At 39.6% G+C, this 26,816-nt stretch overlaps 1 protein-coding gene across 1 annotated transcript in view; it reads left to right on the top strand.

Annotated features, from left to right (window-relative positions):
* Nucleotides 1-26,816, top strand: part of CNTNAP2 (contactin associated protein 2) — a 2,507,009-nt gene that overhangs the window by 1,043,283 nt on the left and 1,436,910 nt on the right. The window contains exon 4 of the mRNA XM_082257542.1: nucleotides 11,572-11,719. Within this exon, the coding sequence (XP_082113668.1) occupies nucleotides 11,572-11,719 (148 nt within the window). The remainder of the gene's footprint in view (nucleotides 1-11,571; nucleotides 11,720-26,816) is intronic.

Raw genomic sequence — 26,816 nt, 5'->3', positions numbered from 1 at the left:
CACAGCATATGCATTTTACACTTATATGAAAGTTTTTATAGGATTTATTGAGAGCATCCCATTTATTATATTAATTTTATTCACCAATATTTTTTTACATTTGATATTGATTGTTATTTGCACACCAGACTTTTATTTGAGGAAGGACATCATTGGTTGTACCAGCTTATGCAATTATTTATTAAGAGCATTTATTATATAGATTTTTATTCTGCGCAACACAATTTTATAGATTTTAGATTTTTACAGCCCCAGAACCTGATGCTTCTTCCTCCATGTTTGAAAATTAGTGTCACTCACTGAGGAACCCTCCATTCACCTACTTGGCAGCATATAAAAATCATACATTATAAACCGAAGATCTCAAATTTTGATTCTTTGGTCCAAAAGACCTTCTTCCAGTCTCCAGTAGCCCACTGGCAATGTTTCATGGCCCAGGCAAGCCTCTTTTTCCTATTTTCCCATCTTAGCAATGGCTTTCTTTCAGCCTCTCGACCTGTCAAACCTGCAGCTCAAAGTCTTCTCTTCACAGTTGAAACTGAGACTTGCTTACTTCGAGCAGTGTTAAGCTGTGCTTGAAGCTGTTGCCCTGTGAGCTGCTTGACTCTCAAAAACGTGTCTTCTGATTCTGCCTTCCAAGTGCTTTTCAATGGTGTAGGGAACTGTACTCACTGACACCATGGATTTCTTTGCAATTTCTCTAAAGGAAAGCACTACACTTTTATGTTTCATAATGGTCCGTCTGTCTTGCTTTGTTAGTTGCCTTTTTTCTTAACATTTTGGGAGCAATAAAGTATTTCCTGCAGTACAATACTGTCCAAATATTGCTTAAGAGGGTGTAGTAACATAGTCTTTTCCAACACCGCTTTTATACAGACAGAGAGCTTGTAAGTAATCAAAAAAAGTTGGGACACCTATAGGAGAACTGTTAACATAAGCTTTCAAGACTTTATTTAACCTATTACTTTTTCCCTGAAAATACCTTTTTGTATAACTCTGAAATGTACATTATTTTTCAGTTTTTGTTAACCACTTGCTGACTGCCGCCTCATATATACTGCGGCAGGCTGGCTCGGCTACGTGGGAGTGGTGCTGGGGGGCAAGCGTGCGCCACTAGGTAGCAGGGATGCCAATCCACGGGACCGGCTGCGCCGGGCACCTGCGATCGCTCCCTACTGAGAAAGAAGGACGGTCCGCTGTTGTAAGCACAGTTCTTCTTTCTGAAATGATCACAGAGCGCCTGTGATCCTTCTATACAGGATCACAGGTCTCTATGATCATTTCACAAGTCCCTCCCCCACAGTTATAAACCACTCCCCTAGGCTCACAATTAACCCTTTGATCACCCCTAGGTTGGCCCCCACCCTGCCAGTGTCATTATTACAGTAACAGTGCATTTTTTAAAACTGATTACTGTAGTAATGTCAAAACTATCAGTTAGGGCAGTGGTTCTCAATTCCGGTCCTCGGGACCCACTAACAGGCCAGATTTTAAGTATTACCTTGGGGGATGCAGACTAGAATACTGCAATCACTGAGCAGCAAATTAGATCACCTGTGATGTAATTTAGTTATCTTGCAAACCTGGCCTGTTGGTGGGTCCCGAGGACCGGAGTTGGGAACCACTGAGTTAGGGGTCCGATCTGTCTGCCGCAATGTCGCAGTCCCGCTAAAAATTGCAGATTGCCGCCATTACTAGTAAAAAAATACAAATCAAAATGACATAAAACCTTCCCCTAGTTTGTAAACGCGATAACTTTTGCGCAAATCAATCAAACTACGCTTATTGGGATTTTTTTAACAAAAATATGTAGCAGAATACAAATTAGCCTAAAAGGATGAACATTTTTGATTTTTAAATTGTATTTTTTTCTGGGAATGTTATTAAGCAGAATGTGAAAAAATATGTATTTTTTTTTTCAGAATTGTTGCTATTTTTTGTTTTTAGCGCAAAAAAAAAAAACAATTGCAGAGGTGATCAAATACCACCAAAAGAAAGCTCTATTTATGGGAAAAAAGGACATCAATTTTATTTTAGTACAGCGTTCCACGATCACACAATTGTCAGTTACAGTAACGCAGTGCTGAATCGCATATAATGGCCTGTTTATTAAGGGGGCAAATCCTTCCGGTCCAAAACTGGTTAAAGTATCACTAAACCCACATCATACAAAAAAACTATCAATAAATGGTGTATTACTTGCTGTTCATACTCACTCAGTCACTATGAGATTATGTATTCTGCAAAAAACCTGGTTGATCCTGTTGCTCTTTATCTCATACTTCTGTCTATGTCCTCAATTCAGCTAGGGATTTTGCGAATGTAGTGGCAACTCTGCACATGCTCAGTTTTCAGTGAGTTTCTACAGTGAGCAGTTCCTCCCTATCACATCTTAGCAGCTCATGTGACTATAGAGTCACACATGTGGGTGTATACACAGTGGTAAATGACAGCCCACTCCCTTCCTACTCCTTCATGCCCACTAACCAGCTAAACCCAATGGAGGGGTGGTATGTTACATATAGATTGATGGTGGCTTCACCTCCCTCTTATTCTAAGACACAGGTTGGAGGGGAGTGACACAAAAATAATAAAGATGTAATTTCAAATATATATTTGTATGGCAATTTAAAACAGTTTATTGATATTATTTATTTTCACTATTTATCTCAAAGGCAGTTTTTTTTTTTTTTTTTAACGTGTGACCAGCAGCAGAGGACTAGACGCTCCTCCTGCTTATGTTTTCCTACAAACAGGCCAGAAAAAATCTGGCAGCATCAGACCTTTTGCAGGGACACCACTGCTCCCACAAAGATAGCAGTAGTCTATATCTGAAGCCTGCTGCCTAGGATGGTGCTGGGGGTGAATTACAGAATATATGCTCGTTTCATTAACCTCAATATATTGGATACAGATTCATTGTATTTGTTGTAGATTTGTGGATAATTAAAAAAAAAAAAACGAATGTTTTGCTATGCTTACGAGGTTCTTTAAAAAATCAGTGGATAGAACAGAAGTGTTTTCTTTCTAATTAAAGGAGAAATCCAAGAAAATGTAAAATACTCAAATGAAGGACTTTATGGGGTTTATTTACCAAAGCTAGAGAGCAAAATCAGTCTCACTTCTTCATAAAAGCAAATCCGCTTCTAAGCTCAGCTTGTTGAATTAAGCTCTACCAATAAAATCTGGAAGCTGATTGTATTCTATGCAGAAGTGAGACCGATTTTGCACTCTCCAGCTTTACTAAATAAACCCCTATGCTTCTCTATTCACTGTTTGGTCACATTCTGAAGGAGGGACAATGCCTATTTGGAATACTGAATTGCATGAGAGAAAGTCTCCTGCTCTACTAGACAGGGCTGTGCTGTGTGGCGGGTCTGTATAAATCTCAGGACTGGAGGGACAGAAATATTTTTTGTATCTGTATTTCATCTGTGCATTTAGTGGTTCACCTACAGTTCAACTTTAAGCTTCTCATAAATTGAATGATTTGCCGTATTTTGTTTATTGCATACTAGCTGGAACATTCACTTTCTCCTTATACCGCCTGCGTACTTTGTCTGTTGATATTGAGAGCCATTGTTCAGCAAAAGTCATGCTTTACATTAGTTTTAATCAGATATATGCAGCTATTTCAGCATTTTAGCCAAGGCAATTGAACCATTTCTAAAACTCAATTTTATCAGCCCACTGCATACACAAAGACATAATACAACAAAAAGAATTTTTTCTTTACAAAATCAATGTTTGTAGCGCATTATATGTGAGAGGTTCTTTTTAAAGCACACATCAGTAATATATGGTATGTATTGTAATAATAGATATAAAAGAAGGATTATGCACTTACATTTCTAATAAATAGGTTCATATCATTAGTAGTAAAATGTATTGAATTCTGTTTCAAATTATGTTCAGCCAGTCTTGTGATCCAAGTAATCCTGTGGGAGATCGTAGCCTGATCAAAGACCTAATTTTTCTACATTGCAATCATTCAGCATAGCTTGGTAACTCTTCCACTTCTTGCTCATTGGGCAATAAAGGAGCAGATTAACACTGTCCTGCTGTGCAGGGGATCCCAATAAGCTAATATAAAGAAAGATTGTTAACTTATATGAGCTATATTTTAAAATTAATGTAATATTTGTAATGAATTTACAGCTGGAATGATTGGTATTTTTTATATATTCCTGTAATTCAGATTTGCATATTCTGTTTGCAGCATCTCTCTAAGTCGTATATATGTTCTAATTGTTTAAAATCATACTGATTTGCAACTCAAGGTTAATAGATTTGTTTAGAATCTTGCCCCTCCCTTGTCTTTTATCATGGGAGCAATTGTAGCGGTATTCAGTATTCAAACCGATATGAGTTTATTGTTTCTAGCACAGAGCTATTCTGTGAGGCAGTCCACACACAAACGCACACACAGATATGAGATTTTTCAAGGGTTTGTGTTCAATAAATAAAAAAATAAAAATTATATTCAGAGGATAAAACCAAAGGAATTCCTTTGTATTCCATAGTCATCTGTTCCAAACCATTACCAAATGGATAAATGCAATGATGTGATGCAAATACCACTTATAGAAACTAGTTTTTTACACTATCTTGTATTCACATCAGAGAGTAGCACAATATAAAAAAAAAAAATCAGTCACTCCCAGAAACCTAGCATTCTAGTCTCAGAGATTTAGTCATTAATTTTAGAATACTCCTTGGCTTCCTGAGCTTGAATGTCAAGGTAGGCTTTTTGGGGTGCCCCATTAAAAAATGGGTTCTGCAGCTCTCTTAAGAGACCGAGGTAATCCCATCCTCCAATAACAATTTCTGCAAAGTGTTCTGTACCAGTTGACAGCTAAATAATTGCATGTGTGAGTTTTTTTACCAGCTCTCTAAGTATAGGTGTCAGCCCCTGTGACACCATCTGCCTTTTTAACCCTCCTCTTATGTTAGCTTTCTGTTACTATCCATGATGTTAACGGGTCGGTTTTGACCCGTGTCTTAAATCAGCCATAAAATACCGTCTGAACAATTATTTATCATCCAATTTGTTTCTTACCTTTTGGTTACCTTGTTAGGCTTCTTTGTCCTTGAAAAGATTGGTTTTAATATTTTTAGTGTGACCCCTTAGACCTTTCTTTTGATAGCATACCTCTCATTTTCAAATTTAAAAAATGGTAAAATAAAAGCAACTCTGAAATGTTTTGGTCCTATGTTTCTTTACTTTATTTAGAGAAGCAGACAAGCAGGCAAAGAGATAGGCCCCTCCCTAACTACAGCTCACAGGGTTGAGAGGGGATTGGCTGTCAGTGTTACTAAGCAGAGAGAGTGTTTATGATTTCAGTTTTGGCACTTATTAGTGTCCTATAATCCTATATTATAACTGGGTCAGAATTGACCCTAACACCATAAACGTCTTAATTTTCACCACGGTATTTTATAATTTAGTGAAAAGGATTCTTTTTCTATTACATTGTTTAAATATAGGTTCCTGACCAAGTAAAAAAATCAAAACCTGAAAATGGGTCGGTTCTGACCCTAACACAAGAGGAGAGTTAACTCTGCTGCTAGGCAGAATCATGCCTTCTGATGAGCAGTTAAATGGTTTGCTGGTTACCATTTACTAATATGAGCAGTTTTCAAGCTCATCCTCTTTGTTCACCAAGCACCAAGTTCTAAGAATGACAGGCTCAACTGATTGTGATAGCATAAAACAATTCATGAGACAGGGACACCTTGGTGAATGCCTATTTCCTCCCTTCCTTCCAGACTTAAAACCCTCTAAAGTTTTTCTCATCTCAATCCCACAAGTCATCATCTAGACTAGACTTGACCCTCAGCAATCAACCCTTTCTATAAATGGTTTCAGGAGCTTCATTACCTAGTGGGCGACTTTTCTAAATATTCCTCACTTGTTATCGCCTTAATTCTTACCCCTCAGATGGGAGGAAGCAGTTGGAAATGATCCCCAGGGTGATAAGGAAGGAAATTATAATGGATCCGGTGTCCCAAATATAACTGTCTCCTAGGCTGGAGAACTCTATAACCACTATTTTGGATACCCAGCATCTGTCATAATCTATGTATGCCCCATGTAACTGCTTCCTAAACCAGGTAAAGACCCTCTCCTCTACTCATCACACTGCCCCATATCTTTACCTAATATAGATTTTAAAGTCCAAACCATGATCTTTACTACTAGATTTTCTAATGTGACTAGCTCACTACAGAGACCAGTTTCATATGGGTCTTCTCTAATCTGCAGACCAGAGTAACTGTGTTGTTAGAAATTGAAAAAACACTTGACTTGCTTGACTGGTATATGAGGGATGTTTCTTTGGGGTTTGGATGTGACCTGCGGGAGGTGGCATCCCCTGGTGTTTCTTTCTCCATCGGGTCATAGACCCTATGATCCACTAGTCTATAATAACTTGAATACATGCTGACCTGCATTGGGGATGTGGGTGTTTCCCCCAGGTTGTCCTATGCTCTCCAACATTGTCACTGCCTGTTCTCGATAGCATTGTTTGGTTCGTCTTAAAGCAATCATTCTCTGGATCTAGTAAATATATGACTCTCTATTGTTAAAGGGATGGGAGAGGAAGAAAAAATGTTTTCTATCTTTGTAGTCTTGGAAAGTTGTAACTCTTGGTAATGTTTTCTGCCCCTGGTCAATTTGATATTTTATCATGTAACACTTTCAATACAAAGACAAAAAAAAAAAATGTGAAGTACCTTGATGAGTTTTTACATTATTCCAACTGTATATGATCTGGTGAGCTATAAATTGTAATTATTTGTAGTTTTGGTTACTGACTAGTGCAAGTTATAGACATTAATGTTCCATGGATGTTTTAAAGAGGTTGTAAACCGAGAATTTTTTTTTTCTTTACATCCTGAAAGAGAGACATAATGAGCTAGTATGCATCGCATACTAGCTCATTATGAAATACTTACCTTAGAACGAGCCCCCGCCGCGCCGCTCGCCTACCTCTATGACGGGCAACATGTCCAGTCGCCCGTCTTCCGGGGATCGCGGCATACGGCCATCTGATTGGCCGGTGACGCACGCGCGCGGGAGCCGATGGTCACGGCACGGGGCTCTGAAGGAACGGCACGATCGGCCGTTCCTTCAGAGCGCATGCGCCAGTGACGTCACTGGCTGCATGAAAGGTAAATATCTCCTAAACGGTACATGTTTAGGAGATATTTACAGTACCTATAGGTAAGCCTTATCATAGGCTTACCTATAGGTGGAAGTGTCAGAGGAGGGTTTACTTCCTCTTTAAACACGTGTTCTGTTTGTTGTCTTCAGAAGCTTACAATGCCTTGTCAGTTTGCAAATTCTTACATTTTCTAAGTGGCTGTATTGAACTTAAAAGTCTAAAAAGTAGGGTCTTTAAAATTGGAAATGATTTCCAGCACCAGAATATTGTAGGTAATTCACTATAAAACCAAATGAAAGTAAAACCTCCCCTGCATTTAAACAGTTATGAAACCCTTTATTATTCCAGGCCTTTGCTGTAGGAACAAGACATTAGCTATAGACAGCAGATTGCAATCAGCATTTCAATATTAAAACATTCAAAATAAAAAGGCAGATCCTGTGCCAGTCTTTCGTACATAGTGGACTCTTGACACACTTTCCTGTTTTTTGGAAGCTTTCACTGTTTAGAGGAAGTGTTACTGATTTAATTTTCAGCTTCAAGATGTTAAGCAATGTTTGAAATGCTGGATATTGCTTTTGGCATGAACAGGTTATAATTATGCCTTGCATGTCATCTTCCTACCCCAATACAAACAAGCCAAGAAAAAACTTTATAAACAATGCCATAGTATCTGATTTCAATCAATGTTTTATTAACTTGTGTATTCCCCAATGTTTGACATGGCTATGATTCAAATCTCTAGAAATGAGTTTAGTTTCTGCAATATAATGGTATTGCATTCGGCCACAATATGCATTTGTTTACTTGTCTTTTATAAGACTCAATATTTACATGTAAGGTTTTTTTTTCTGGTTTGTTTCATAGCTAGAGTGCACTGTGTTGTGTTCAATCTGTAGTCCACAAGTGTCCCCGTGTCATAGCTTATCAACTTTGTGCATTGGATTGTAAAAACCCAGGAGGATCATTATCCTGAACAGTTAGCTATCCAGTACTGAGAAGCTGACATTGAAAATGTACATTCCTTCAAATTATGACAGTGGCATTGGCCATTTACTGTCAGACAGTCATGGTAGGGCAGTCCTTTAATATGGCAAACAGACCACATCACATGTATAATATGTCTCTAGGGACCTAATCACATGGAGTATTCTGATGCATGTAATAACACGCAGTATAGCCACCATTAACCTCTAAAGAGATTGTTGCTTTGGTGGACAAAAAAGAGAAACTTCCGAGAAGTTTTAGTTTTTATGTATGTGGACCCTAGCAATTAATTTCAAATATTAATTCATGTTTTATATAGTAAATATCGCATCAAAAGCATTTTGTTATAGTATCTAAAGTATTTGCATAATAAGTGAAAAAAAACTGTTAATCATGTCTAATATTCAGAGCTGTGTTATCAACACACTTAATAAGTTATCAGGAGAGTAAGGCTGGCCATACATGATACACTTTTCTTGTGCGATTTTCCTTTAGATTTACAAAGCACCGTATAACATAAGGTCAAGCCTAAACACTTTCAATTTGTATGCAATCAGGCAGGCTCTTGCACTACATTGTTAAAGATAGCAAGCTACATTGTTAAAGATAGCAAAATAGCAAGCTTTAGTCCCAATAGTTATTATCTTGGGATAACATAATAATTAGCCTTTGTCATGTGGAGATGGGAGAGTAGGTGGGTCTGAGTAATTTAACATTCGAAAACTGGGAAAGGCTGACACCTCTCATTCTGCAAAATTGCTGTGCTTTATCAAGCCACAACAGAATCCAGGAGTTAAGAGTATTTCTAACACAGAAACAGGTATTTTGCCGTACTTGCAGACTCTTTAACCTTTTTTTCTGCCACCTAGTTATATTGTGGAACAGAAATGTTTGTAGCTGACCAACTCAGTATGCCTCATGTTATATTCCCTTTTGCTATAAGCTGCACTTCAACTGATGATTAATGAATAGCAGTGATCAAAGGCTGACAAGACACTGATCACAGCCATTCATAAGAAATATGACAGCCCTACCCACACTACCATTGCCACTGTGGGAGGGATAATTGTGTTTCCATCAGCTACAAAAAGTATACAGCACTGTGCTATGGCCATGAGATGGGAGACTTTCCCTTCTTCTAGAACAAAATCGAGTCAAGTTGAGTGCTGGTCAGTCATTCAGAGGACGATTTGCATTTCATCAATGAATACAAGGCTTCCTCTGATTGACTGAAGTAGAGAGGTGGGTGAATGACATCATGATCTCCACCTAAACCAATCAGTGGGACTAAACTTTCTTGCGGGAGCAGGGCAGAAAGTCACCATCCTGCTGACAAAACACAGAGCTGTATACTCTATGTAGGTGATGCTACATACAGTTCATATAGTGTTCACAACATATTTTAGTGAAGAAAAAACATTTTTTGGACCAGCTTTGTTCAAATGAACTATTTAAAGAAATCACAAGAAATCTGGAGTTAAGCTTTACGCAAAATGTATTGTAACTCAATTTGCAGTGCGTGTGTATGGCAACCTTTTTCATAATGTTGGTAAATATTGGATTCCCTGCATACACTAAGGTATCTCAAAGTTCTCCCTGTTGTGCCCTTGTGTTTGTGTAAATGAGTAACTAAATTATAGATCAGACTAGCCAAACCCATTATTTTACTTCTTAGTGGATGCAGGAGAAGTAAAACTAGTAGTTCATTATGTCTCTTTGGGACTCTAATGGTCTTCTGTGCTTGATTTCCTGGTTCTGCATGCCTGTGTTTGCCATCATAACAGTCTTTCTTTTGGATTGATATATTATATATGAAGACTGCAACGGGAGGTGTTGGAATATGCAAATGTGGACAGGGACTTCTTAAACTCCCAAGTGGAGAATAATAGATTTAAGATACAGAATGATTGCACTGCTGAAGTTTCGGCTATATTTTGAATTCCTAGAGGAGCATATACCTGCAGAAGCCACTAGTATCCTGTTTTTATGGCTGAGAGCTTGGTTGTTCTGACTGACAAAGCTTTGAAATTTCCTGATTGAGTCAGACCTAGCTGCTTCTTCTGCTCCCACACATTCTTAATGGTTCATCACTATGTTGGGCTGTCTCACTGACCAAAAGGAATGTGTAGGAGCCAGGAATGGGCTAGAAAGCTTCTTAACCATCAAGGAGTGCCAAAACATTTAATTCAAAAACCAGCCATAAAAACAGGATATAAAAACTACAGCATGATTTGCACAAACACAAATAAGAGATTATACCCAAAGCAGATTATATTCTAAAGTTGGCCATACATGGATAGAAAATCAAACAGAAAATTAAGTTGGTAGACCAAATGTTCAATTTTTTGTGCGATTAAGGTACTTACTGCGATAGTCAATTTTCATTTCACGATTGAAAATGAATTAACGAACATGTCAGAAATGTTTTTTTTTTTTTTTTTGGACAAAATTTTCTAATTGATTATTTAAAGGATAAATTCACCTTTCCTAACATGTTGCATGTTACACCTGTATTTAGGGTTTAACATGTAACATGTTAATGAGGAAGCAGCCCACACATCCCTTCATGTTTCCATTGTGACAGCGGGCCGGGGGATCTTCTCCCCATGCCCACTGTCAAATTTTTAAAAAAACGCAGTCATTTAGGGCGTCTCCCACTCAGCTGCATCACTCATTCACAGAGTTCTATGAATGGGGGAATTACAACTACAGTCAGCCGTTTTGGCTGATGGCTTGTAGTTCTTAATGAACTACCAGGGTGCTGATAAGTTAGTTCAGTGATGGTTTCTGTCATTCAGTAACTGCCTGTCCTTATGAGGTACTGGCAGACAGCTACACTGACACTCTGCTTATTGCAAGTGCAAAGTTTTACATTCTCATAATTAAACAAATAATATATGTAAATTTTTTTACCTGCAAACAGATGTGCATTTAAATTTTTTTCTCCACAGGTGAACTTATCCTTTAAAGTGTTTAACAATGTTTATCAAGTAAAATGTTTAGAAAATGTTTAAATTTGCTGGAAAATTTCCATTACAATGATTGGGCCATTGAACTTTAGATCGATAGAACATTTAAATTTTTTTAAATTTTTGTTAATTTTTCTACTCATCTATGGCCAGCTTAAGTAACATTGAACACCTTCAGGTATGTAATACTTCTCATCGAAATCAAAGGACTCCCCCTCACAATACCTTTATTAAAGGATGGAGTCATCTTTTTTAGGCATTAATTCAAGGTCTGCTTATACGTTCTGGACAGAGATGTGCACCAGCTATGTTTATAAAATGTTTCACCCAGATCAACCCCCCCAGCTGCTGCCTCCCACTTGTGACTTGCAACAACATTACATTATTTTTTGTCTGATGATTGGGAAGATTAAGAATTTGTTTAATCTATACTACCTATTTTTCAACAGGCATTTCCCGGTAATGGAAATTCAGACACCGTTGTCCGGCATGACCTGCAACATGCGGTGGTAGCACGCTTTGTACGCATTGTTCCCCTGGACTGGAATGAAGAGGGACAGATAGGATTAAGAGTGGAACTCTATGGCTGTCCATACTGTAAGTTCATGAACTTTGAATTTTGTTCAGTAGCCTTTTGCTTTAGTTTTGTAGGGAATGGATATAATCCCAGTTTATTTTTATTTTTTTCTATCTTTGTCCCATTGGAGAGATTTTTCGGAAAATAAATAATTTTACCTAGTAGTCTTTTATCACTGGAACAGATGTTTTATTGGAAGGATTGTTTTGGTAACAAATGTAACATTTTATATGTCCCATAACTTCCTGTTCAGATGACAATTGTCAGCTGGTCAAATACAGAGGGTGAACTCTCCACTGGAGATACAGGCAGCTATAATAACTTAGAACTTAGAAAATCAAACCCTTCTACACTCCAACATGGAAACAAGGTTCTAGCTAAGGATATACTTTAGGTGCAGTCTAATCTTGTTTTTATAAGAGCCACTGTATAATAAAGGATCTTTAATTAGTGGTTGACTAAAGTACTTTTCAGGACTGGCTTTGCTGCCATGACCAAACCGAATAGAGTAAATCACAAATTTTAGAAAAACTAAAGGCCCGTGGAAAAATCATATAATTTGCAATGTAGAAAGCATGACTTTAATGTAGAAATCAGGAAATACTTAACTGATTGAATTTTAGAGATAGCTTAAAATTAAGTTTTAATAGTATACAAACATGGTTGGACTATGGGGTTTATTTACTAAAGGCAAATCCACTTTGCACTACAAGTGCACTTGGAAGTGCAGTCCCTGTAGATCTAAGAGGAAGATCTGAAATGAGGGAAAGCTTTGCTAATTTCTATCATCCAATTATGTGCATGCAAAAATGCTGTTTTTCTTTTTCTTGCATCTCCCCCTCGGATCTACAGCAACTGCACTTCCAAGTGTCCTTGAACTTGTCGTGCAGAGTGGATTTGCCTTTAGTAAATAAACCCCTATGTGTCATTTTGTTTTAGAATCATTTTGTATAAAGACATTGAAAAATGAACCTACAATGCAGTTTTTTAATGTAAAGCAAGTAATATGAACATCAAAAATTGTCAGAAAAACTACAATTTGGTTTATTAAAAATGTATAATATTCTTTTTAGTAAAGTAAGAAGTAAATCAGAAGAATGATATTGTTATTGTCCAGAACTTCAGAGGGCTACAGAAAGCAGCCATATTGAAAGTTGTTTCTATACAAAAATTGGAGCGGCTATTGCTGTTTTGTTTGCTTCTTTCTAAGACGTGAGCTGTGGGTCTGTCATCCTGATTCTTTATCCACTGCTTATTGAGTCCCTGACATGAAACAAGCATGCATCTTGTGGAAATACACCAATACACACATGAATGTGATATATCACCAGATCATGCGCTGATCCGACTAACTCTCCCCGGCTTGCTGTGGTGTGTGAACTCCCAGTGCGTGGTCATTGCAGCTCCTCCTTGTATCCACTGGGTGGTGGGCTATGGTCAATTCAACAGCTGCAGAAAGGAGACAAACAGTGCACGGCCAACCTCGCATAATAACGTTTATTAAATCACATACCACATAACTTAATCAATTGCACTCACATTTCAAAAATTAATGAAAGGTGCATCAGCAAGAACCTTCATCCCCTCTCCCTCTCAGATGGCCCTTGGTCCACCCTACGATGTTAGTCAGCTAGGGACACCGCCACTTCCTGCCCGTCTGTCTCTGGCCTCCTTGCCAGGTCCCTGCGTGCGGTTACACAGTGCGCCTGCGCACAGACCCGCCGGCTGGTCCCGACTGCGCAGGTGCGCCTCAGTCTCAGCCGAGAAAGCGCTGGAAGCAGAGCGAGGGTAGGAAGGAACAAAGTGATGCCAAATGGTTGCCAATCATTTTGGAAATGTGAGTGCAATCGATTAAGTTATGTGGTATGTGATTTAATAAACATTATTACGCAAGGTCGGCCGTGCGCTGTTTGTCTCCTTTATGCATCTTGTCGAGCCTGATATAGTAAAGCTAGGATCAAAATGCAACTGTCAGAGCTTGCAACTTAAAAAATCAGTTAGCAATGGCATCTCCTATCAGTCTGTCACCATGGACTCACTTTAAAGTGGACTATAACCAAACCGAGTTATTGGGGTCATTTGGTGATATTAATTTTGCCTCAGCAGTACCCTGAAAATGTTACTTTTTGTCTTGAATTTCCTCTTTAAAATAGCAGTGCATTTTTTTGGTGTGTAAGTGTGTCTAGGCTCTCCTGTGCCTATGACTTTATAGCTGTACAGCTCTATATAGCTCTGTCTACAACGTACAGATCCTCTACAGTGCTGCTGCTTTTGACTACTACTCTCACAAAAGTTGGGGAGAGATTACGTAAAGTCATTACTTTTCTGCTCTTTTTCTTCCTTGCTGGAGGCTCTGACATGAGGAAGCAAAACCTTGTCTTTACCAAGATGGCTGCCTCCACAAAGAGACACCGTGCAGAACAAGTTGTAATAAGATAGTTAGGAAGTGGCCCTATAGATAAAATTTATATCTTTTTGTCAAGCATTCTTGTGCTACTGGAAGTACATAGCTCAGGTGTGAAAAGGGGCTTATAGGTAAAATATTTGGAGGGAGACTACAAGCAATGCTAATGACTAGTCCTTTGCTGTTGGGGTGCCTTATTTTAGGCGCAGCTTACAAAGTAAACTTCCTCTTTAAACATTTTTGCCTTAACTGCATGATGTAATATGACAGAATGCATTTGGGTTCTTATAAAATGTAAATATAACGCCAGATATTTAAAGTTTTGTACTTAAAGGGACACTTCAACACGTGCTAAAAGTTTACAAAATGTGCATACAGCTGGTTTAATAATGTTCACTTGAATTTTAGGCTTATTGGTACTTGAAAAGACAGAATATTTTAACAGAAAGAGTTTTCTGTGCTAAAATGGCTTTGTTATGCATTTATGTACTTGTATTTTTAAAATGAGATTAAAATAGAGAAAAAACATTAATATATAGAGAAACCTGAATCTCCTTGGAATTGAGGGACTTTGGCAATCGTAATAAAATCCCATCTCTGAAGGCACAGTAGAAATAAAAAATACTGTATTATTGAACAGAGTTTCCTTATTCTTTCATAATGTTGAGAGGATGAGTGATAAGCCAATCTAAATTGTGTCATAATGTTACATGCAGCATTTATTTCTCGACTTCTATACAGCTCAGCGGAAGACAAACTTACGCTCTAAATATATTTTTCTTATTTTGCATTACACAATATTTATAAAATCATACAAATATTATCTGTACAACCTTGGTTTGTACTGTTATATATCATGTTAATAGTAAACAAAAATATATAACTATATTTCATCTCCTCCAGTCTAGCTCTAAAATAAGGAAGTGGTCTATGCACTGCCTTCTTGATTATTTGTATTTTGGAAAATATGTGTTACTGCTGAGATAGATAGATAGATAGATAGATAGATAGATAGATAGATAGATAGATAGATAGATAGATAGATAGATAGATAGATAGATAGATAGATAGATAGATAGATAGATAGATAGATAGATAGATAGATAGATAGATAGATAGATAGATAGATAGATAGATAGATAGATAGATAGATAGATAGATAGATAGATAGATAGATAGATAGATAGATAGATAGATAGATAGATAGATAGATAGATAGATAGATAGATAGATAGATAGATAGATAGATAGATAGATAGATAGATAGATAGATAGATAGATAGATAGATAGATAGATAGATAGATAGATAGATAGATAGATAGATAGATGGGTTGAAGGATACAGTGAATAACAAATCCATTGGTATTTATGTTGTATACATTTCTGTGAGCCATTAGATGCCATTGCATGTATTTTAAGATATCCATTAACTTGAGAGGAGTTGGTTGACCCAGCTGTTTTTGGTTCACATGTCTTTGAGACATCTCTGCTGTCCAATGCTTTCAAAGAAAAAACAATTGGACCCATAACATTTTTGGCTCATTTCTATTGCTTTTTCCCAAGATAATGACACCAAGAGATATTTATAACCACCGTCCTCTTGCATGGCCCAAACTTGAGACAGTCGTTTGTGTATAGGGTCGCACTGGTAAACCCAGATGAAGAATGGACAGATCATCATGCCTAGCAGGTACATTTTCCAAATATTTGGGTTGTGGTACCTTTAACAGGACAGTTGTAGAGACATTGCAGTACTTACTCATGCAGGGTGAGGCGTCCCTGTTTAAGTTTTTCTGGAGAAGACTGATTTCCAGTACTGTCTGGATTGCTAAATTTGTATTAGGCCAGGATTTTGGAGGTTCAAAAAGACTTGGGTGGGAAGAACCTCTAAAACCTGACTACCAGGACTTTGATCCCAAAGGGGTTAAGTCCCAGGTGAGGGAGGCTTTAAAGGCAGCAGAGGGAAATCAGCCCCTGTGTCAGGGAAGTGAGTGGAAGAGAGGGAAAAGCTGAGTGGCAAGTGTGAGCTCTTAGACAAGCTGAGATGCTTGCTGCTAACCACACATGTGGCCTGCCTGGTCCCCTTACTATTGAAGGATCTTAATCCCTGTATGGGACTAAATATTGGCGGTAAACATGCGGTTTAGTTTTGTGAAATCAGGATTTGGACTGTTTATTAACTTTGGCTGAAGTAAGCTGTCTTTTTGTTTATCCGTGATTAAAATAAATCAAATACTTTGCTTTTCACAAACTGGTTGGTGGTCATTCCAGAGCTGCCCCAGATCACATTTGGTGGTGGATGTGGGGCAGAGCGTAGCTGCAAAAGCTGTTTGGAAGCTGAAATTAACATTTAAAGGGCCAGTACCGGGACCAATGTTTACATGTCCTGGGTCAAGACCAAGCTCTATAAACCTCAGAAGACGACATGGAGGAGGTTATTAAGCCCTAGCTCAGAGCATGATGGCATAGCAGCAGGCCACTGCAGAGGCCAATCATCCCCATAAGGAGGCAATAGCCCACCAACAGAAAACTAATCGCTTGCTCGTCACCCATTTTACAATCCAGCAAGAACTCACTCCAGCACAGGTGGTTGCCTTACAGGAAGCAGTGCAGCATCTTACAGAGTGACGGGACCAAACGGTTGTTGTCTCTAGCAACCAGGTAGCTGTGAGTGCCAGCCACCACCTGATGCCTAGTGAGGATGTGGAGGTATTTATGGCTACTTTTGAGAGAACAGCACAAAGAGAGGGGTGGCCACATGACCAGTGGTTTGGTATTATTGCTCCTTTCCTTACTGGGGATCCCCTGAATGTATAATTTGATCTGTCATCTGACAAGGAATACAAACAGCTGAAAGCAGAAATCCTGGCCCGCCTTCAGGTGACTACTGCTATGCGGGCCCAAAAAGTACACAATCACCACAGCCTATTGCACAATTTTACAGGAGGTTGGGGTGGTACCCAACCTCATCCATGATGTTATTATAGGAAGGGACTGCCCTTTATTTGTTGAACTTTGGGACTACATGAGCCAAGGACTGCCGGAACAGCTGGACTGCTCTGTTCCCTTTGAGGGATTGGACGCCAAGACTTTAGAGGACATTAAATAGATACTGATAGAGTTGCATCTGAGAGAGACGGTCCACTACCTAAGGAGGCCCGGGGGGGGGGACTACTCTTATGCAGGCTGTGGCTGGGGAGAATATAGAAAAAGCCTCCCCACTGCAGGTTATATCCAAGGAGGACAAGGGGGAAAGCCCCTCTAGATTTGCCCATCCTGGCTTTGAGATGTCACAGAGTGCATTGTGTTCTTCTTTAATAAAGGATCTTACATTGAAAAATACCTGGGAACAGTAGTTCCTCTAGTTAATATGGTGTTACAAGTACCTGGGGCCAAAAAAGGCTTCCCTGCTATGTGGTCACTGGTCAGCTGCAATATCAGGTTACCAAGGTTAAGGGAGAAGTGGTCAACCAGTTACTGTTTCCCCAGCCTTTCAGATGCACAGTGCTTGACCTAGCCCACAATGATGTATTGGGGGGTCACCTGGGAGCTTACAAGACAGAGGCACGAATAACAGACCAGTACTACTGAGAGTGACAGCAGAGGTGAGACATTTTTGCAGTTGATGTCCCACCTGCCAGCTGACCATGAAAATACCCTTCCCCCTCCCTACTGTCTGCTAGGAATTATTATACAGGATTTATATAGCGCCAACAGTTTGCGCAACGCTTTACAGTGTGGGGGAAAACAATACAGTTACAGTACAATTCAAAACAGGAGGAATCAGAGGGCCCTGCTCGTTAGAGCTTACAATCTAGAAGGGAGGGTCAAGTGAAACAAAAGGCAGTAACTGAGGGGGATGGGCAGATGGATAAAATGGAGGTAGAGTTGTTAGGTGTGGGTAGGATAGGCTTCTCTGAAGAGGAGGGTTTTCAGAGATCGCCTAAAAGCTAATAGAGTAGGAGATAATCGGACAGATAAGGGTAAGGAGTTCCACAGGATTGGAGAGGCTCTGGTAAAGTCCTGGAGGCGAGCATGGGAGGAGGTGACAAGGGAGCTAGAGAGCAGGAGGTTTTGAGAGGAACGAAGAGAGGTTGGTATTTTGAGACTAGGCTAGTGATGTAGATGGGGGCTAAGCTGTGGATGGCTTTGTAAGATGTTGTTAGTATTTTGAATTTGATTCGTTGGGTGAGCGGAAGCCAGTGTAGGGCTTGACAGAGAGGAGCGGCGGACACTGAGTGATTGGTAAGATGGATGAGTCTGGCGGCAGCATTCATGATGGTTTGAAGGGGGGATAGCCTGTGTAGAGGTAAGCCAATGAGAAGGGAATTGCAGTAGTCAAGGCGCGAGATGACCAGGGAGTGAACTAGGAGCTTTTTTGTGTCTTTGGTTAGAAAGAGGCCTATTTTGGAGATGTAGCGGAGGTTAAGATTTGGACAGAGATTGGATGTGGGCCTTGAAGGAGAGTTCAGAGTCCAGGACAACACCTAGGACCTTGGCATGCGGGGATGGGCTGATAGTAATTCCATCATTATTGACAGAGAGATCAGGGGAAGGGGCACGTGGTGGAGGAAAAATTATTAGCTTGGTTTTGGAGGGATTGAGTTTGAGGAAGTGGTGTGACATCCAGACCGATATATCAGATAGTAAATTAGTGATACGTGCGGAGACTGAGGGTGAGAGCTGAGGGGTGGATAAATAGATTTGTGTATCGTCAGCATAGAGATGGTATTGGAAGCCGTGGGAGGCTATCAGCTGACCGAGAGGAGGTATAGATTGAAAATAGGAGGGGTCCAAGAACAGAGCCTTGGGGGACCCCAACAGAGAAGTGAAGAGGAGTGGAGGAAGTGGAATTGTAAGTAACGCTAAAGGTGTGGTTGGATAAGTAGGAAGATAACCAGTGAAAAGTACAGTCCCGGAGACCAAAGGCATGGAGTTTTTTGAGGGGGAGGAAATGGTCAACCGTATCAAAGGCAGCAGAAAGGTCCAGGAGGAGGAGTACAGAATAGTGTCCATTGGTTTTGGCCGTTAGTAGATTGTTTGTCAGTTTTAGGAGAGCAATTTCAGTGGAGTGTTGAGGCCGAAATCCAGACTGAAGGGGATCAAGGAGGCTATTCTCAGCAAGGTGGTTGCACAGTTGGTTGTAGACCAGATGTTCAAGGAGTTTGGATAAAAGGGGAGCAAGGAAATAGGACGTAGGTTGTTAAGATTGGTTGGGACCAGTGAGGGCTTTTTAAGTATGGGGCTGACTAGTGCATGTTTTAGAGAGTTGGGGAAGATGCCAGAAGAGAGGGAGAGATTGAAGATGTGGGTTAGAGAGCGTAGAATAGGACCAGAGGGTGAACGTAGCATTTGCGAGGGAACAGGATCCAGAGGGCAGGTGGTTAAGTGGACATTAGCAAGTAGTTTAGCAACCTCGTCTATAGTGGTGGGGTTGAATGAGGTAAGTAGTGATTGCACCTGTGGGAATGAAGTGTAAAACACGGAAGGTATCTGAACAGCAATGATCTCCTTACGGATTGTATCAATCTTTTGTTTGAAGTGGATGTCCCATATAGAGGTTCACTTAGCGAGAGAATGCCTGAAGGGAACCTGCTTCTGCTGTGGGAAAAATGGTATAGTTACATAGTTAGTCCGGTTTAGAAAGACACAAGTCCATCCAGTAAGTTCAACCTACATAGGAAAAAAAAAAAACACACACACACACATACAAATTGAAAACCTCAATATACGCAATCCTATACCCACAGTTGATCCAGAGGAAGGCAAAGAAACCCCAATAAAGCCTGATACAATGCGCTCCAGCAAAAAAAATAAAAATAAAATCCTTCCTGATCCCACAAAAAGCAATAAGGGATTCCCTGGATAATGCAATTGTGTAAATCTTGCAATACATTACATTTTACATAACAAACTTGTATATTACAGGTTTGTCAACTAGTTCACTACACAGAACAGATATCACTGGCAATTACAAATACCAATCAGCTCTAAAGAATTTTAATTAAGCAACATTGTTTCATCAATTATTTCCAATTAAGTTCATAACTATAGATTTTTTAAAAAGAAAACAAAAATATATTCAAATTCCAGTGACAGATTAATCACAGGGAAATTATTTTTGTGTTTTATTACAGAAATATTACCTAATATAATGGCTCATTACAATAATGTGACTTGCATATATTGACAGAATTTATGAACTGCGTGAACTAATGAATCAGGTGAACAAATGTTTATTTTACAAAGAATTATGAAAACCTCTGCTACAGAAACCAAAACCTTTTATTAGATTGAAATAAAATTAGAACATAAACACCTCCCACTAACTTCCAGCCACCAGCTACTGGTCTTCCGTCCACACATATGCAACTCTCAATCCACTACTCCTCCTTTTACACCAGAATAAATGTTAATAGGTGTGCCACTTACCCAGCAAAAAGAGATTTACAGCCCAGGTATGTCCCATGATACCTGCAACATCATCATGTAGTACGTTATGTAAATGCACTGTTTGTACCTGTGAAAAATATTCTACTTGTTTTGAGTTTAAGTGACTATCCCGTAAGCCTTGATAAGCATCCTAGTTATGACCTTGGTTTGTCTTAATTTTTTTGGTCTTTGGGTGTCTGATTCCTGACTCCACATTACTAATAATGCCACCAATGACGCAAAGAATCCTTGCCTTATTTCATGCAAAAGGGGACTTATTCAAATCAGAAATATCTTAATTTCTCAATTTTTATTATAGCTCTTTATAATCTCTAACATACCACAGTTACTAAACAACAATAATGTTTTTGAGTTTTTTTCATAGAAACTTTGCCTTAAAGAGACACTCTGTTACCAACCTAAAAATGAAAGTAAAAACACAAAAAAATCAAGTTGTTTTAATTGGAAGAATACAAGAAATGGGGATTTTCAAAGTGCCAAAATCAATATTCCACAACTAGCATTTTAAATATATAACAAAAAATAAAATGTTATTATGTGTACAAATTGTTCAAAACACCATTATGGAAAAAATGTTAAAACCATCACCAGCTTGAACAATGATGTAGCGACTCCAGCTCTATATGTTTCACCAAAATATAGCTTCTACAGGAACCCTATGAAAGCTGCATAAGCTATCAATATAAATAGAATACAGTTCATGAATGAAAAAACTTAAGAATAAACATTAATAACACATCAAATTAAAAAAAACATAATCATTTACAATGCATCTAGAGATCATATTGGAGGAATATCCTACCTGGGTGCTCAGAAGAATCAACTAACTTAAACACCTCATGCATCAAAAGTGGGAGGGCTAGTCCAGGAAGGTATTAGTAACCATAGGAGGGATAGGTGCTATACTTTAGTACCTGGGGGGAATAAACATACTAAATTTCAATTCACTTATAAGTTTATGCCACAAAAAGGGGAGCATAATTACCTAACACTTTAGCTTAGGTGGAAAGGGGCACTTAAAGGATTCCACAGCTCTGGAATTATTTGTTAGTCTCTCATATAGATGAAATATCACCCTCTTGGAAATGCATCCTCACCACTCAAATAGAGGGGGATGGGGGAAGGAAAAAAAATATTTGATTGTGACACAGCAAGAGATAAACAAACCAAACATTTGCAGCACACTTTCCATGAATAAAATTCTCACATCCATCAACCTACAATGATAAAACAACCCTTCATACCAGATATATGTCAGGTCACAATAAAGACCACCCAGAGGGGGACAAAAAGATATAGGGGAGCAGATACCCACTAAATAATGGCACTGAAAAGAATTTAGAAAACAAACAATTGCAGCCAGTTTCCCTTATTTAAAAGTACCCATTAAACACCTACACAAATAGCCCTTTTCACCTGGTATGTCCAGGGTCACATTCTGGACCATCCAGGGGCTAGCCACTCAAGCAGTACAGCCGCAGTCAATCAGCCACAGGATAGTGGCCCTTGTATAACCTCCCATCCTGCTGGTATCTGACATCACAGGCAGGATGCAGACACCCAGTTGCGCAACAATACCTGGCAGGTGTGATGTCACCCGCATGCATGGGCAGATGTCCACGCCATCTTGAAAAGTCCCTGCCCACTTGCCACCAAAGGCAGCTGTGGCAGCAGATGGCGGCTCGAAAATTGAACATTGACGCCCAGCAATAGAATCTCCATAAGAGGCACCATCCCAGCATAAGGAAAGCGGACACCCAAATGACATCTGGGACAAGAAGACCCAGGACAGGCCACATCACAAAGGGGCCACCCTCAGGGGGGAAAGTGACCCAGATTCCCAGTGTCACAGCCCAAGGGGGTGCCCTGGGCGTCTATATGGTCACCCACCCAGCCTGACCTGAAAACAAAAATGCATGGGTCTACGACAAAAAATACAGTAAAAAGTATGATGAATATATTTGACAAAATTTGTCAAACCATGTATCTTCTGAGTGACCCCAGCCATAAAATAATCACCCCAAAAGGTCTACATCTATGAAGCATATACTCACACATTGGAACATGATGGATGCAAATATATTAAGCATTAAATCATTCAATCCAAAGTTTTGCTTAAATTCCTATTTAGGCGAATTTCAACTGGGCAATCCATCAGGGGAAATCAACCCACAAAGAGACTATAGAAAGGGCTTAAAACTTAGGGCATCATTAAGCCCCAGAGGTCTGGTTGTTGCTAAATTGTGAATCCATCTGGTTTCATGGTGTAGCAGCAATTTGTTAACATCACCCCCTCTTATGTTAAGGTAGCTCAGGTTAAATCATGCACGTGTGCCCCATAGCAAGACGCCTGCTATGGGGACCTTAGAAAATGAGGCTCTGGGCTGCTCTCTGGAATACTATTGAATAGAGCAGGTGAGTATAACATGATTATTATTTTAATTTTAAAAATGCCTATAGTACCACTTTCATTTTTATCAGGCAGAGCAGTATTAGGATTTGTGGCTGAGCAGTAGTTTTTTAGCAAGGAGGTGGCAGATTTGCTTGGAAGGATGCTGCATGTTTAACATCCTTTGTGACAGCAATAGGTACATGACAGGTACTCTTTATGGAGGGATCTGTGGTAGACCCCAAATTCCTCCTTTGCCCCTGAGAGCATTCAAAACACCAAGATCATTTTCTTTTAATACTTCTGATTTTCAAAAAATGGCACAGATGACATCCAGGGAAAACCAGAAGTGAAGTCATGTCATTGCTTCTAGGTTACCATAGCAGAGACCCAATCAATGCCAATCCCATCTTTGTATAGGTGCTGGATAGTAGCTTGGGTCTCCCGGTGGGATAAGAGAGCCCGAGCAAGCCACAGAAGGCGACAGGAGGGAGGGACATGTCCTCTTGCTGCTTGTAATAGCAATTAGGCAACTAGTTAGCCACTCTGATTGCTATTACAAGAGAAACAACCGTCAGCTCTAAGAAAAATGGATGATGCCTGAAGCTGCACACATCATCCTGTTACAACCACTTGAAGTCAAGTGGCGTAGTAGGTACTGTACATGATTTGGCTGCAAGTAGCTTGTAATAACTATTTATAAACGGGAATATTGTATATGCACAATTCCACCAGAACTCCTATCAGGCCCCTTGCTGATAATACCTGTTTGTCCATTGGGTGTATGTACTATTCTTAACCAGTTCTGGACCGGAAGGATTTGCCTCCTTAGAGACCAGGCCATTTTTTGCGATTCATCACTGCGTTATCTTAATGGACATTTGCACAGTTGCGTGACCTAAATAAAATTGATGACCTTTTTTCCTCCACAAATAGACCTTTCTTTTGGTGTTATTTGATCACCTGTGAAGTTTTCTTTTTTTTAAGCTATAAACAAAAATTGACCAACAATTCTGAAAAAAAAAAAACAAAAAAACAATATTTTTCACATTCTGCTATATAACATTCCCAAAAAAAAAAAAATGAAAATCAAATTTTTCATCCTTTTAGGCCAATTTGTGTTCTGCTACATATTTGTGGTAAAAAAAAATCAATATAAGCGTATTTTGATTGGTTTGCGCAAAAGTTATTGCATCTACAAACTTTGGGAAAGATTTATATATATTTTTTTTTTTTACTAGTAATGGCGGTGATCTGCAATTTTTAGTGGGACTGAGACATTGTGGCGGACCAATTTGACCCCTAACTGGGGGACCAGTTAGGAGTCCAGTGACATTACTATAGTAATCAGTGCTAAAAATATGCACTGTTACTGTAATAATGACACTGGCAGGGAAGGGGTTAACCTAGGGGTGATCAAAGGGTTAATTGTGAGTTTAGGGGAGTGTTTCCTAACTGTGGGGGGAGGGACTTGGGAAATGATCATATAGACCTCTGATCCTATATAGAAGGATCACAGGCGCTCTGTGATCATTTCAGAGAGAACAACGGTCTGCTGTGCTTACAACAGTAGACCGTCCTTCTCTCTCAGTGGGGAGCGATCGCGGATGGCCAGCGGCAATCGGTGCTGCCGGTCCCATGGATCAGCATCCCTGCTGCCTAGTGGGGGCAAGAGTGCGTCCCCGGCAGCGCGCGCTCGCCCCCAGGAATGCAAGTACGGCGATTCGTGCAGCTGACCCAGCCTGCCGCAGTATATATGCAGCGGGCGGTCGGGAAGTGGTTAATCATTTCTTTTATAAAGCTTTCATTATTTTGAAACTGGTGTACATTAGGGATGTTTGCAACAGAAATCTCGAACAGGGGAAATGTTCTAACCTGAGAGGCGAACCCCATTGAAGCCTATGGGAGCCCAACAGGAAGAATTGCCCATTTTGAAGGCTTATTTGCAAGTAATTTGCCATAATAAAGGTTCTCTTATTTACCTACAGGTTTCTCATACTCCCCTCCAAAAAAAAAAAAAAATGAGGGCTACTCAAGTAAGTATATATTTGTGATATAGGGGGGCAAAAAGGGTTAAGAGCACTTTGTCTGAAAGTACCCTTATACTTTGAAGACTGTGTTCTACATTGTTATGCCCATGACACAGCAGTCATAACCAATATGCTCACTATTATGGTCCTTTGTCTATACTTGTAAAAATGACTAAGCAATGGTAAAATCATTGTTGCCAGCAGCATAGTAGTCTAATATTTGTAAAAAGATAAACATTGCTCCCCAATGGAGGGTGTGATTTAGTATGTGTTAATTTTAATGCCAGTTTAAATGCATCTTTCAAATTTATTAGCGCCTCTTTGTAAGTTTGGTGCCAAGAATGTCAGTCTGGTAACTTAAAATGAAAAAGGGAATATAACGCCTAATAGCTATTAGCTTTAGGGATGGCCGCATGTCAGAGCCACTGCAGGTGGTAATGCTCTTCCTGTTATTAACAATTTTCACCGCAAGTGCAGAAGTCCACATAGGAATATAATTCATTCTAATCAACGGTATTTTGTTGACTCTCATCTATATACATGCTGCCAGAAGTATTTAGCCTATGCATAATTATGCATATGAAGTGTTTAGTCAAAATAAACACGCCTATGTCATTTAAGCCTTTAAAATATTTCCTTTAGCAAAAAAAACTTTGAGAGAAAATGTTAGCAAGCATATGTAGTGGCTCCGGGATTTTCAAAGAAAGTCTATTCCGATTGCAGGTTAAATTGTTAGTAATTATTACATGTCGGTTTAAATTAAACCATCTGTTCATCTATGCAGTCTAATGTCTCAATTCCCTTTTTTAATAAAGTGATATTGTAACCTCTTTAACCCTTGTACTGCTTACGGGGCTTGTAAAATGCGGGAATATACTGAAGAAAGAGTCCCTTACATAGCTGAAGATTACATTTTTTTTTTTTAAATAAATGGCCGGGGAAATGCATTTGCTTTGTAATTTAGAAACTATTTGTGTAATAAGGTGAAAAGGCTAAAAGCACAACTAAAAGTACCAATTGCAGTTACTATGCGATGCACAAGCCTCATGAAAGCAAACTAAAAATTTGCTTTACCTTTCCTGACTGATCCAAATTCTGCTTAATTTGTGTCTAACATGCTCAGATTCCAATACATTGCAGCTCATGGTGGCAGAGTTTCAGGAACAGTGGTAGTGCTGTCATTCCAGAGGCGAGGAGCGCAGATAAATGTCACGTCCTCGTTTACATGTGACCGGCTGTTATTGGACACAGCCAATCACATGGGTAAAGAGCCACGTCATTGGCTCTTTACCAAGATCATGGTCGCACTGTGTCCTAGGAACACGGCGCAGCCATGATCGCCACTCTGCCCCCCCCCCCCGGGTGTGCGAGAGCGGCTGTTCTGGGGCGCTGTCATATAACGTCCTTTCAGATCAAGACCCACACTGCTCTGCCATCATTTGATGGTGGGTGGGTGGGCGGCAAGTAGTTAAAAAAGAAAAAAGTATCCCGCGATGCACATCCATCGTCAATTTCGCCGGAACTGAAAAATAGAAAAAAAAAAGAAAAAGCTTCTGCCTCCTGGGATGTCAGAAGGGGCGGTGCCACCGAGTAACGCAACTGGGTGGCCCCACCCCTTGCCTATATAAGAACTGTCAAAGCAAAAAGAGCAGTTGACCGGAGACCTCCCAGGAGGCAGAAGCCTTTTACTGACCTGCCAGGCTGCATGCTCGGATAAGGGTTTGGTATGGCTTTTGGGGGGAGACCCCATGCCATTTTTTTTATTTTTTTTATTTTGGCATGGAGTTCACCTTAAAATCCATACCAGACCCAAAGAGCCTGGCATGGACTGGGGGGGGGG

Source organism: Pelophylax lessonae (assembly GCF_965119305.1).
Source record: "Pelophylax lessonae genome assembly, chromosome: 5".
In the NCBI taxonomy this organism is placed as follows: domain Eukaryota; kingdom Metazoa; phylum Chordata; class Amphibia; order Anura; family Ranidae; genus Pelophylax; species Pelophylax lessonae.
Note: the sequence above shows the minus strand (reverse complement) of the source record. Positions and strands in the feature narration are given on the sequence as shown.